The 13,430-nt window shown below is 39.8% G+C and overlaps 2 protein-coding genes across 2 annotated transcripts; both read left to right on the forward strand.

Moving 5' to 3' along the window:
• The first annotated feature begins 468 nt into the window (after window positions 1-468).
• On the forward strand, window positions 469-2,893 carry LOC139458914 (tubulin beta chain-like). The gene is made up of 4 exons (XM_071240350.1): window positions 469-525; window positions 1,247-1,355; window positions 1,536-1,891; window positions 2,075-2,893. The coding sequence occupies exons 1-4, from the start codon at window positions 469-471 to the stop codon at window positions 2,891-2,893; spliced, it is 1,341 nt and encodes a 446-aa protein (XP_071096451.1).
• A 4,417-nt stretch (window positions 2,894-7,310) lies between these two features.
• On the forward strand, window positions 7,311-9,790 carry LOC139458915 (tubulin beta chain-like). The gene is made up of 4 exons (XM_071240351.1): window positions 7,311-7,367; window positions 7,917-8,025; window positions 8,141-8,496; window positions 8,972-9,790. Exons 1-4 carry the CDS (start codon window positions 7,311-7,313, stop codon window positions 9,788-9,790), a joined length of 1,341 nt encoding a protein of 446 aa, XP_071096452.1.
• The last annotated feature ends 3,640 nt before the right edge of the window (window positions 9,791-13,430 follow it).

The following is a 13,430-nucleotide window of genomic DNA, read 5'->3' on the forward strand; positions in this document are numbered from 1 at the left end:
ACAGAGAGTTCTGGTGTTTTTCAAATATTTCAACCAGAGAATGCTTTGTCGTGGTGTAAATGTTGAGATGTGTTTTATAAATTATTGTTAGTGTTCTGCCAGTTTCTAAATTCAAGTTCATGACAACAATCGATACCCTTTACTCGCCTGATCACATCTTTTTGCCACTGGGCACATGCAGACAGATCTTGAAAGGATCTAACTCATATTAGGCTACTATAATAATAAATGTAGAGATTCGGAAGAAACGGACACCTGGCAAGGTCGCTAATCTGTTGGTTATACAACGACGATTACAAGGGATTAAGATTACATTTGTTGGTAGTTACCTGCAACGCAACCGTCAGCCAATCAGCAAGAGGACTAGATCCTGGCGATGATATATAAACAGCTGCCTTCTTGTTTTGGTCAGCAACAACTCAAGTGCAATAAGGATTTCCTCTCACCTTCCTTCCTCCAACATTCAACATGCGTGAGATCGTACATATGCAAGCTGGCCAGTGCGGCAACCAGATCGGTGCTAAGGTAAATTAGCATTCATATTCTTTGACTTTGTACAGAACGTAATATAAGTTACATTTGGGATTACACTTTCTTGGTAAAGTACAAATTCTTGTACACTTTGAGGTAAAGAACAACAACATATCGTAAGAACAAATATACATGTGTTGTTAAAATTCGGTGATAATTTGTTTTCCCATTATTTTATATATATATTGATATATTATGATTTCGTAAACAAACATGCACAGGTGATATCGACGCAGAAAAAAAACATTACTCTGTTTGATTTGTTGAAGGTTATATACCTGTAATTTCTGCATGGTATTACGTATAACTGAATTGTTCAAAATCCAATCAACGGATAATAAGCAATATTGCAATTAACAGTAATGCTATGTGATTGGTTGAAAATCATGATTAATTGGGTTCATGTCGCTGGCTTTGAAGGATTGAAGTTTTTCTCGTGTTTAAAAAAGGTGAAGTTTGGCATTGTGACATTAATATTGTATTCATTACATATAGAGGTCGACCACTGATACATTCCCTGTTATTAGCGACACGACTGAAATGTTATCGTTTCGTGTGTTCAACTTTGCACTTAGATCGCTTTTTGGAATGGGGCAAGGACCAATATCTAATACAAAATAGAAGACCACCCACTTGAGTCATTTGTCTTACTTTGGTGTTCTCTGCAACGTTATTTGGTGGCATGCATGACATAAACTGAATTCTTTAATTTTAGTTCTGGGAGGTGATCTCTGATGAGCACGGCATTGACCCCACCGGCACCTACCACGGTGACTCTGACTTACAACTGGAGAGAATCAACGTTTACTACAACGAGGCTACAGGTATGTATAAAGAAACTTGGAATTCAAGTGACAGACATAGTCGACTGGTCACCAATAAAGATACAGAAATATTCTGAAATTAATATAATATTTAAAATCAACTCATTGCAGATTATTCTCCATATACCATCAATGTACATCAATAAAATCAATATAACTGAAGTTACGCATTCTTTCCAGGAGGCAAGTATGTCCCTCGTGCTGTTCTCGTGGATCTGGAGCCCGGAACCATGGACTCGGTCCGATCCGGTCCCTTTGGTCAAATCTTTCGTCCAGACAACTTTATCTTCGGTCAGAGTGGTGCGGGCAATAATTGGGCCAAGGGTCACTACACAGAGGGTGCCGAACTCGTAGATTCCGTGTTGGATGTTGTCCGGAAGGAGGCGGAGAGCTGTGACTGTCTGCAGGGCTTCCAGCTGACCCATTCCCTGGGTGGTGGCACCGGGTCTGGCTTGGGCACCCTCCTCATCAGCAAGATCAGGGAGGAGTACCCCGACAGGATCATGAACACCTTCTCCGTTGTTCCATCACCAAAGGCACGTAGAAACAGTGGAATAATGAACCCATAAACATATTGTATACTATTTCATCTTTATTGGTTATTGTTTGATCCTTTTAGAATATTAATTTCTACAATTCATATACTATGATGTTGGAAATGTATCGAAATGCCCCTGTTAAAGTGATTCAATCAATAATCTGATATTCGCCGTTTCCAGGTGTCGGACACAGTTGTTGAGCCATACAACGCTACCTTGTCTGTACATCAGCTGGTTGAGAACACTGACGAGTCCTACTGTATTGACAACGAGGCTCTCTACGACATCTGCTTCAGGACACTGAAACTGACCACACCCACCTACGGTGACCTCAACCATCTAGTGTCCGCCACCATGTCAGGAGTAACAACATGTCTTCGATTCCCCGGACAGTTGAATGCTGATCTCCGTAAATTGGCTGTCAACATGGTGCCCTTCCCTCGTCTCCACTTCTTCATGCCCGGATTCGCTCCACTCACATCCAGAGGAAGCCAGCAGTACCGTGCCCTGACTGTGCCCGAACTCACTCAGCAGATGTTCGATGCCAAGAACATGATGGCTGCCTGTGATCCCCGTCACGGACGATATTTGACCGTGGCTACAATGTTCCGAGGTCGTATGTCGATGAAGGAGGTTGATGAACAGATGCTCAACATCCAAAACAAAAACAGCAGCTACTTTGTCGAATGGATCCCAAACAACGTTAAAACTGCCGTCTGCGACATCCCACCACGTGGTCTCAAGATGTCGGCCACTTTCATTGGTAACAGCACAGCCATCCAAGAGATCTTCAAACGTATCTCCGAGCAATTCACAGCCATGTTCCGTCGCAAGGCTTTCCTTCACTGGTACACTGGCGAGGGTATGGATGAGATGGAGTTCACTGAGGCCGAGTCCAACATGAACGACTTGGTGTCCGAATACCAGCAGTACCAGGACGCCACCGCCGAGGAAGAGGGAGAGTTTGACGAGGAAGAAGGAGAAGCTGAGGAGGCTTAGAATACTGGTCCTCAAATAAACAAACGGAAATAAATCTTTAAAGAAATGTTCTTTTAAATGTTTTTTGTTAGACACTTTCCAGAAGTACCTTACTCTTCCGAAACAATCATGGTTCTTTACATTTCAACGCAGTATGAAGGATAGCCAATCACGTGAGGAAGGTCGAAACAATCCCGATACGGTTGACTGTGATAACCAACGTCTGGTTATAAGCAGTTTATTTGTTTATTGTTTAACGTCATACTCAGCTTATTCCAGCTATATGACGGCGGTCTGTAAAGAATCGAGTCTGGACCAGACAATCCAGTGATTGATATCATGAGCATCAATCTACCAATTGGGATATGCACCAACCAAGTAAGCGAGTATGACCACCCGATCCCGTTAGTCGCCTCTTGCGGCAAGCATGGTTGCTGAAGACCTATTCTAACCCGGATCTTCACTGGTCTCGCATGCAGTATGCGGATGGGGTAATACAAATAACACTGATACTACTACAACTACTACAACTCCTATCACCACGACCCCAAACACTACCATCAGCTCCACCACCACAACTAATACAACTACCGAGTCCATATATAATGCACCATTCCTCTCAAGCGAATATTCATGGCGCTACATTTTGTATTAATAAAACCGATGAAACGCTTTCCGTATTGATAAGAAATATCCGTCAAAAGCAGAGTCGACTGCACGATTCCGACGATACAATAAGCATGTGTTTAAGAATCACTGACAAATAGTGATGATACCCTGGTCAATGGATCAATGCACTCGATTTTTATTTCAACTCCCTTAGGGGTATACACCCCAAGCTGCCCGTGATTGGGTGCTAGGGGGTTAACAGTCACATTACCATCTCATCTTGTTGCTTCATGCTTTCATTATATCCGCCTGTAAATAAATATGTTTTGGGCCAGGCTAATTAATCAGTTGCTGATAGTATAAATAAACTGCCAAGGAATTGTCCATCCATTGCAAATACCACTGGTCGGATGGCGTTATATCGATACAGAGATCTACGAAAGATATGGGATATGACTGAGGATCAATGAATGTGTGTCTGACTTTTAAATAGTTACATGTACATAAAAAATCGATCACGTTGTCCGTCAAAGACTGGTCATGATACACTACTCAATTAAAATACTGTTCTTCATTAGCTTTGTAAAACAAGGGTACACACGTACGTTATGTATCACCTGTGTTCCAGACTAGACATGTAAGCTTCTGTGGGATGTTGGGTCAGAATTGGTCCCCAATAATCTATGCTTGTTGTAAGAACCAACTGAACTGGATGAGGTAGTCAAGCTCAGTGAATTTTGCATGGCATCGTACTACAACGAAATGATACTTTTCTCATAACATCAACCGGTTGTTTTCATGGTTTTGTCACAGATATGTACATGTCGCCATTCAATTTCTGGAATGTTATGTTTGTTGATTCAAATACCATTTTCGCATCCCCAGACGTATACAACAAGTTATTTATTATCTTTGACAATCAATAATTCGTTTAATTCGGTTATTGCACAGATAAAATATATTTACGGAGTTGTAGCTGGTAATGAATACGTTTAAATGCAATACGTCTGCAAATACATGTAACTGTTTAAATTAGTGTTTCAAACTGTGGTAATTCATACCGATTCTAAAATCCAATACGAGCGCAAATATATTTAAAAAACTATAAATAAAACTATGAAAGAACTTTACTATATTTAATTGAGATCTCTGATGTCTGTTGAGCTAATGTTCTTCACATTGTGCCTGTGTTGTTATTCTGAATCAAAATATCAACGCCAGGGGAGAATCAGTCTAAAGCCGTTTCCCTCACATGAGATCTGGGCGTGTGATGATTTCGAATTTGAATTTGCTTTATATGATGCAAAAACACAGCGAAACATAGCGAAATAGCCAGCTGTCAAATCAATGGCCACATGAATCTCGCGTGGAACTGTTGTCCACTTGAATATTTCCGATCACACCATTACTTCACAAGAAGAGCTGAATGTGAAGATTAACTGTGCAGCGCTTGATACAGCTATATATGAACGATGCCATAGAATATCTTAAAGTAATATTAAAAATATTAAAAAGTATTAATGACAACAGAACTGTTTTATGGTTATCCTTCCAAAACGACGTTTTAGTAGACACGCCAGGACCTTTATCAAGCAAGTTATCATACACATGGATACCCAACTAACACAAACATTGGTGACAAATTATGAGAGTGGATAACGCCTGGAGAGGCCTGAAACGACTGAACTGAATGACACTCAGGCCACAGTCGGTGGCACAACAGAATATATCAATGCAATTTGAAATATACTGTACACTCAAAATATATGTACATATCTGTGGTGACAAATATACATACACGAAATACATACAGAACATAGAGTAATAATGTGTTTACCTTACGTACAATTTATTCTATTATTTCATTCCATCACTGGGACAACGTCCTTCGTGTTCCTAAATTTGAGTTAACAATTTTTCATTTGGTTGAACATGTAAATATTTATGAACAGAACATTGTACTATCATTTCCAAATGCTTGACATGCATGTAGATAGTGTAATTCATCTCCGACTTCATTGAGATTGCATTTCCGATTAAATAGGGCGCTATTTTTCCATCTCCCGGTATCAGTCACAAGGTAATTTGAGTGCAATATGTAACTACAGTGTGCAGTTTCATCCGCTGTCACAACTATTTGTTGTTATCCGTGTATCGCGTCACGTCATCTCCGTGCGCTGGGATTTAATCGAAAATACTAAATTGTTCCCTAAAATTCTTGAAAAAAAAAAATTATGCTTCATATAGTTGAAAAACAAAAAATTCCTGTCACCATAATGACATTGATGCAATGCGGTTTTATTACAGAAAAAAAAGTACTTTGGCTGATAATTTTATTTTTGTTAAAAACGCATCTATTTGCCGACTGTAGCTTTAAAAATATCTTGCCTCAATATAAGATCCCACCCCCTCCCTAAATATCAAATGGTCTCTACCTTAAACTTTATCAGGGGTGGATGAATATCGTTCATTACTTCTGTAAAGTTGAAAACAGGACAGAGTTCCCTCCTTTGCATATATTTGTTAATTATGTGTTCATCGGCTTCTTTCTATACATCAAAGCAACAAAACTCTTTTCACATTTATTAGTCATAAGAGTCCATTGTGCGATTTCGACTATATCATAAGGATGTGTGTTGTGATTCACTGTCAAATACTAATGATACCAGGTGTTCGTGAAAAGGTGAGCGTATCCATCGGTGGCACCAGCCACAAACACATACTAAAGCAAGTCAATAATTATTATTGTTTACCTGGGATAAAAACACGAGACCATATGGTACAAGTCAAAATAGGCAGATACGTTTTTGACACTGATGCGTCAAATTTTGAAAGGTCTTCGATGTCTCCACCATAAAACTTTCTGAAGCCTTTTTAAAGCTTGACTAAAGCCTTCCATGTTGTAACCCTGATCAAAGGAAAGTTGACTATGGGGAAGTTGAAGTCATCCCTTTTGCATGGATATTATTTTATCCCTGTGAAGCTTTATGCACAGATCTAAATGTGAAACAGGCGAGGTGGTAACAGACATACAAACAGAAAGACAGACACTGTATAACATAATTTACCATGCATTATGCCTAGATCTAAACGCGAAACATATTAAGTTATTTCAGTGTCCCGTTTATTCTAACTAAGCTGGATAAATCAGTGGAAGGGAAAGACATGCAATTAATATAACAATTTACCATCCATCCATTCATACATTCATACTTCATACATTTCATACATACAGACAGAGAGACATGTATTTCAATTGAGTCTCACTTTGTGTATACACTTGTATTTACAGTACATGTAACATAATATTTTATAATACATAAGTGACATACGAAATATAACAGGTTTGTAAAATATGAAAACAGGTCTTAGCTTATGTTAAACACATTAATTGTTCTGAAAGCGGTAAATTATAAAATGATGCGTTTATGTACAATACACGTTGAAACAGTTAAAAACGTAAATAGTCATAAATCAGACAACACATTAATTAATTACCACACTCAATGAGTGAATGTGCACTACAAAAACACCAATTAGGACATTTTACACACTTTAATTAATTATAGAGAAAGTCAACAGTGTTTGAACAATGACAATATGTGATGATCAGAGTAATGACCCAAAATCGGATTATTCAACGACGACCAGAGCGGATTAAGATTACAATGTTGTTAGTAACACACACCAAGGCAACCACCTGCCAATCAGTAACAAGAATACAACACGAGTTGTATAAAAGCAGTCCCCATCTCGTTCTGGTCAGTAACACATCAAGTCTGCTACAGTAATAAGGACTTCTCTTTCCTTCCTTCCTCCAACATTCAACATGCGTGAGATCGTCCACATGCAAGCTGGCCAGTGCGGCAACCAGATCGGTGCTAAGGTAAATCATAATATATATATTATAATCATAAATATTCATAATTTAACACACGGATACATATAATACGTATTCAAATCCTGTGATTATTTCAAATTAAGTAAATATTTTAAGCACATGGGTACGTGTAATATTTTCATGCTTTACTGGCTTGTTGGAAATTCCAACATTTTTATTTATACCTGTCACAACATAAAATGAGGCAAGGTAGTGCCAAGTTAAATCAGTTGTTGTTCTCTTTGACGCAGACTACATGTAGTTGATAAATGTAAGCGTTTTGAGCATATCTAGGCATGGAGGCCAGCAGGGTGTAAATTTATACTTAATTATTATCATTTGGAGATTTTGTGGCGTTCTTACCTTGTCAACACTTAATGCTAACATTTACTGGATCAGTTACAAACAATGTTATGTTTTCAAGCACTAAATACAGAGTTTACGGAACCGCCATACAATAATGCTGCTATTTAAATACTATTTTCATATTTGGTAATCGAAAAAAGGTAACTTGCCTCGTGAAACATAACAAACAATGATTTAAATTGATTCCAGTTCTGGGAGGTGATCTCTGATGAGCACGGCATTGACCCTACCGGTACCTACCACGGGGACTCCGACCTGCAACTGGAAAGAATCAACGTCTATTACAATGAGGCTACAGGTGTGTGTGATGTTTGGGAAAAAAAGCAGTTGACTTAAGAAAAAGCAAACACATTCTTACAAAATGTAAAAAGCGAATGACATCAATGTAGATTAGTTTCATTATTCTTTTCCAGGAGGCAAGTATGTTCCCCGTGCTGTGCTCGTGGATCTGGAGCCCGGAACCATGGACTCTGTCCGATCCGGTCCCTTCGGTCAAATCTTCCGTCCAGACAACTTTGTCTTCGGTCAGAGTGGTGCTGGCAACAACTGGGCCAAGGGTCACTACACAGAGGGCGCCGAGCTGGTAGACTCCGTGTTGGATGTTGTCCGGAAGGAGGCGGAGAGCTGTGACTGTCTGCAAGGCTTCCAGCTGACCCACTCCCTGGGTGGTGGCACCGGATCTGGCATGGGCACTCTCCTCATCAGCAAGATCAGGGAGGAGTACCCCGACAGGATCATGAACACTTTCTCAGTTGTTCCATCACCAAAGGTATGAATACAATACTAGAATACTTAGATTCTAATATTCATTCCGTGGCCCAGCAGGTCGTAAGTGAGACCATGTCTTCTAAGACGTTGACATTGGTGAGAAGATTTACGTCCAAAGATTGCAGTGTGGAATCCCAAATTCGCCCTTATTATGATCTTTGGTAAACGTCTAAAAAACCTGAATCACTTTGGGCTATTCTCTCACATCAAACTGACATTGTTTAAAACGGCTTTAACACATACTGTCACAAACTCTCGAATCTGAATGTAATCAAGTTTGAAATATTTTGCTCAGTTGCATGTCATACGAATAGAATGTGATCAACATATCATTTGTGGTTTTATTGTTTTGACGTTTTTTATAATTATGTATATTGTTCAACTGACCGGTTCAAAAGGACCCCATTACATCGATCGTTGATTTAACTGTCAATGTTACATTAATAAATTATTAATCTAACGTTTTCCTTTTCTAGGTGTCGGACACAGTTGTTGAGCCCTACAATGCCACCTTGTCTGTACATCAGCTGGTTGAGAACACTGACGAGTCCTACTGTATTGACAACGAGGCTCTCTACGACATCTGCTTCAGGACATTGAAGCTGACCACACCCACCTACGGTGACCTCAACCACCTGGTGTCCGCCACCATGTCTGGAGTAACAACATGTCTTCGTTTCCCCGGACAGTTGAACGCTGATCTCCGTAAATTGGCTGTCAACATGGTGCCCTTCCCTCGTCTCCACTTCTTCGTGCCCGGATTCGCTCCACTCACATCAAGAGGAAGCCAACAGTACCGTGCCCTGACTGTGCCCGAACTCACTCAGCAGATGTTCGATGCCAAGAACATGATGACGGCTTGCGATCCCCGTCACGGACGATATTTGACCGTGGCTACCATGTTCCGAGGTCGTATGTCCATGAAGGAGGTCGATGAACAGATGCTAAACGTCCAAAACAAAAACAGCAGCTACTTTGTCGAATGGATCCCAAACAACGTTAAAACCGCCGTCTGTGACATCCCGCCACGTGGTCTCAAGATGTCGTCTACCTTCATTGGTAACAGCACAGCCATTCAAGAGGTTTTCAAACGTATCTCCGAGCAGTTCACAGCCATGTTCCGTCGCAAGGCTTTCCTTCACTGGTACACTGGCGAGGGTATGGATGAGATGGAGTTCACTGAGGCCGAGTCCAATATGAACGACTTGGTGTCCGAATACCAGCAGTACCAGGACGCCACCGCCGAGGAAGAGGGAGAGTTTGACGAGGAAGAAGGAGAAGCTGAGGAGGCCTAGAAAACTGGTCCTCAAATGTATATTCAGAAATAAATCTTCACAAAAATATGTTTCCTTTATATGCTTTATTGTAAACCACATCAGTTGTTATAACAACACATCTTAGAAATGCGTAAAAGAATGAGTTGACATGCTACAGTAAGGATAGAATCACGTCCTTTTTCAAACAACCGCTTCCATGGTTTAGTGGTAGAGCCTCCGCCAGGAGAGCGGAAGCTCCGGGGTACGTTCCCCGTCCGCGTCATACCAGAAACAAGCACCTGCTCGGAATATACTGTGTCTGAGTGCGTCAAACTGCGGCATGGTATCTCAGTGTGCTTTAAATCAGCGTCAGTCCGGACTAGCAGCCACACACACGGGTGCATGCACGTCGCTATATTAGTGCAATGATCTTGTACGCGACGTTAAACCCCATTTCACCTCACCTCGCCTATTTCAAACAACCTCTTTAATATTGGAGACCATGTGTGGCTAGAATACCAACCTATGGTCCCGACTAATATGTGGATGGGAGAATAATGCTTGTCCACGCAATAATACATCCAAAACTTTGAAAGGCACTTAGAAGTTGTACACATAAGGAAGAGAATTTGTGGATGTCAACTTCATTGTTTAGAAGTTGTAATCCATAAATTTTCTTCCTTAATAAATAAGTCCGTCCGCAAATAATAAGTTCTGGACCAGGCAAACCTGTGGCTGATAGCATAAGCAACGAGAATGTTCATCTATTGCCAACATGCTTGGTCAAATAGTGATATATCGATGACCAGTTATAGTTACTATAAATAGGTGACATCGATACTGTGCTTTATAATTTAGGAGCAATTGCTGTGTATGTGGCTGTTACATCGTTAAATGAAATTCATCAGTCAGTTGTCAAGGACTACACAATATACACAATACATTACTCTTCATGACTAGCCATGTCAAGCATGGGTGAACATGAATGTTACACCAACATTCCACGAGACTAGATGTGTTAGCTATGTGGAGATACAGGGGTAGAGTTGGTCCTGATTAACCTATGTCGGTCCAATCTCATTAAAATCAGATCTGAGTGCGGGCTACCGCTAAACAAAGATCTAAGGACATTCTATTTCGGGTCACGTCAGACTGACCTTTCGCGAACTGTGACCCGCCAATGGAATAACTGACAAGATCCCGACATTAGCCAATAAGAATGCAGCCTTCTCGTGCTTTGCGGCGACTGCGCTTCGAAACATATTTTGACAAGTTATCGTTTACAAATTTGAAAACTGAACAGCAGAACATTCTGGAACGGCTAATTGATGGCCCAGATTGTATGGGTTCAGTCATAAAGCCCGTAACTGTCGTTCGGAATACCCCGTGCTAAATTGTTCGAGGTTGCATGATTAGGAACAAACTCTCCGACTGTCACTTTCATGATCTGGTAATCGACGCTCTGATTGGTCGGATGTAAGGTCGTTCTAACGTGACCAGTAATGGGATGTCCTCAGATCTTTGTTTAGCTGTAGCAAGAACTAAGATCAAATGTTAATGGGATCGTACATTTCCTGGAATGTCGTGATCTCGATTTCAAACAGCATTAAGCAATCCTTTGATGTGTAAAGGAGGTTAAAGGTTTGAGACAACCACAAAAACGTTTCATCCTCCTATTGCGCAGTCAAAATTTGTGTATAGAGATAAACACAAGAGTAGATAATTAATCATTTCTGTAATGAAATATGTCTACACGTAGTTTATTGTGCAATTCTGAATATAATATCATAATCATGTGCTTAAGAAACACTGTCAAATTGTGATGAAACAGATGTTCACGAAACACTGCTGGCACCCGACACAAACACAATCAAAGGCAAGTCAGTTATTCACATTTACAAGTCAAAATCAGTCAGCATTTTTGTCACTGTTGCGTCAAATTTTGAAATGTCTTCCACATGTCTATCATAACACTTTTTTGAAAGATATACAAATGCCTTGAATGTTGTAACCCTGATCAAACAACTTTCAAGCAACACTGATATGACACTCTTTGAAATCTTGGTAACATAAGGGTAAAATGTAGACACTGAAGGCTGGAACTGCTGGAATATTGCTCGACGTAAAGGGAACTTGGACTACTGATATTCAACAATCCGTGTCATTGCGAAAACGTTATTTACGGTTAAACAAAAGCGTATTATTAACACCTTATAGCCAAACGATCAGTGTATGCTATTCATATTAAAGAAACTGTGGTGTGAGTATCATGCTCCCACCAAACGCGCATCCAAATCGTGCGTCGTGTGCACATTGTGAAATACGACCTTAAATTTGAGGAGATTGCAATTGTGTCATTTCTAAATAAATGTATTTTTTATTGAACTCTATATGAAGTACGGTTTCATTTTTCACTTCTTACAGTTCTTATACGTTCTTACAATTTTACAAAGATACCAACAACGTATCTTGGCAAGTTTAAGACGTGGTACTTTACAATACTCTGGACATTGAGATGGGAAGGTTCACTGAAACCTTAACGTTAGAGTACTAATTACATGTATATTATTTTGTTTTTGTTCTTCATCAATTATGACTACTATTCAGACTTAACACTAATAATTAGTAGTATCCCTCGTCGCTTCACTAATGTTATGTTGAAAAGTGACTTCTCCGTCAGAACACTAGTATGTGTGTACCATTAATAAAATTACATTTTTAAAATATTGTATCTGATTCCCTCTTGAAGTGGCTTTAATATATATTATACTCCAAATAGGTGTCAGACTTATATATGTTCAAAGGCAACATAATGAAGCTGAGTGGGGAAAATTAATGATCCAGTCATCTCCATTGAGCCCTTAATTAGGCGCTACTAGATGTGTATGTGTATCTTATGAATCCCAACCTGTTCATATTTTGGTATTTAAGCAGGCGTTCAAGGGTGATCGGCCAATACGTAGATTCTATCTTTTGGTGATTTGCAATAGTATGCAAATACATTGATAAATGCTTGAGTGAGTAACAATATAAAGTTGTACGGCAATATCTTCTTTGTATGGCAACGAAGTGAAAGTAAACGGTAACTTACCAATTATCAGACATCTTATACCGGGATTAGACAAGGTTGACTGCACTGGTAATTACTTGTTTACCTTAGTCTAAAGTGGAACAGGGGCGGTCGGGTAGCCTAGTGCTTAAAGCGTTCGCTCGACACGCCGAAGACCCGGGTTCGATTCCCGACATGGGTACAATGTGTGAAGCCCATTTCTGGTGTCCCCCGCCGTGATATTGCTGGAATATTGCTAAAAGCGGCGTAAAACCATACTCACTCACTCACTAAAGTGGAACAGCCCCTCAGAAACATCTAACCGAGGAAAGGGAGTTAACTGACTTTGAAAGTTCAGTTTCCACCATTGCCTCGGGAAGATGTAGACAAATGACCAAAATGAGTACCAAAATATGAGTTATGTGGAGGATATGTTTATTATGTAATTATTTATATCAATAACAAATATAAACATAGCATAGAATATGTGTCATTAATGTTAGAGAATTTTGATATTATCATAGCTAGCATATCATTATCAACATGATATCACTATGTATGCATAAAAAATCCGTCCATAGCAATTTCAATCATTTGATAAGAATGCAAATTAAACTCTGACGTCAAACG

Source organism: Haliotis cracherodii, unplaced genomic scaffold (assembly GCF_022045235.1).
Source record: "Haliotis cracherodii isolate W230 unplaced genomic scaffold, xgHalCrac1.p SCAF_13, whole genome shotgun sequence".
Lineage (NCBI taxonomy): Eukaryota > Metazoa > Mollusca > Gastropoda > Lepetellida > Haliotidae > Haliotis > Haliotis cracherodii.

Bases quoted from the DNA above. Each gene is read 5' to 3' on its own strand.
- LOC139458914 (XM_071240350.1), top strand. From the start codon at position 469: ATGCGTGAGATCGTACATATGCAAGCTGGCCAGTGCGGCAACCAGATC. The intron at 1,356-1,535 runs GTATGTATAAAG...CATTCTTTCCAG, and splicing joins TTACTACAACGAGGCTACAG to GAGGCAAGTATGTCCCTCGT. The intron at 1,892-2,074 runs GCACGTAGAAAC...CGCCGTTTCCAG, and splicing joins CCGTTGTTCCATCACCAAAG to GTGTCGGACACAGTTGTTGA.
- LOC139458915 (XM_071240351.1), top strand. From the start codon at position 7,311: ATGCGTGAGATCGTCCACATGCAAGCTGGCCAGTGCGGCAACCAGATC. The intron at 7,368-7,916 runs GTAAATCATAAT...AATTGATTCCAG, and splicing joins GCAACCAGATCGGTGCTAAG to TTCTGGGAGGTGATCTCTGA. The intron at 8,497-8,971 runs GTATGAATACAA...TTCCTTTTCTAG, and splicing joins CAGTTGTTCCATCACCAAAG to GTGTCGGACACAGTTGTTGA.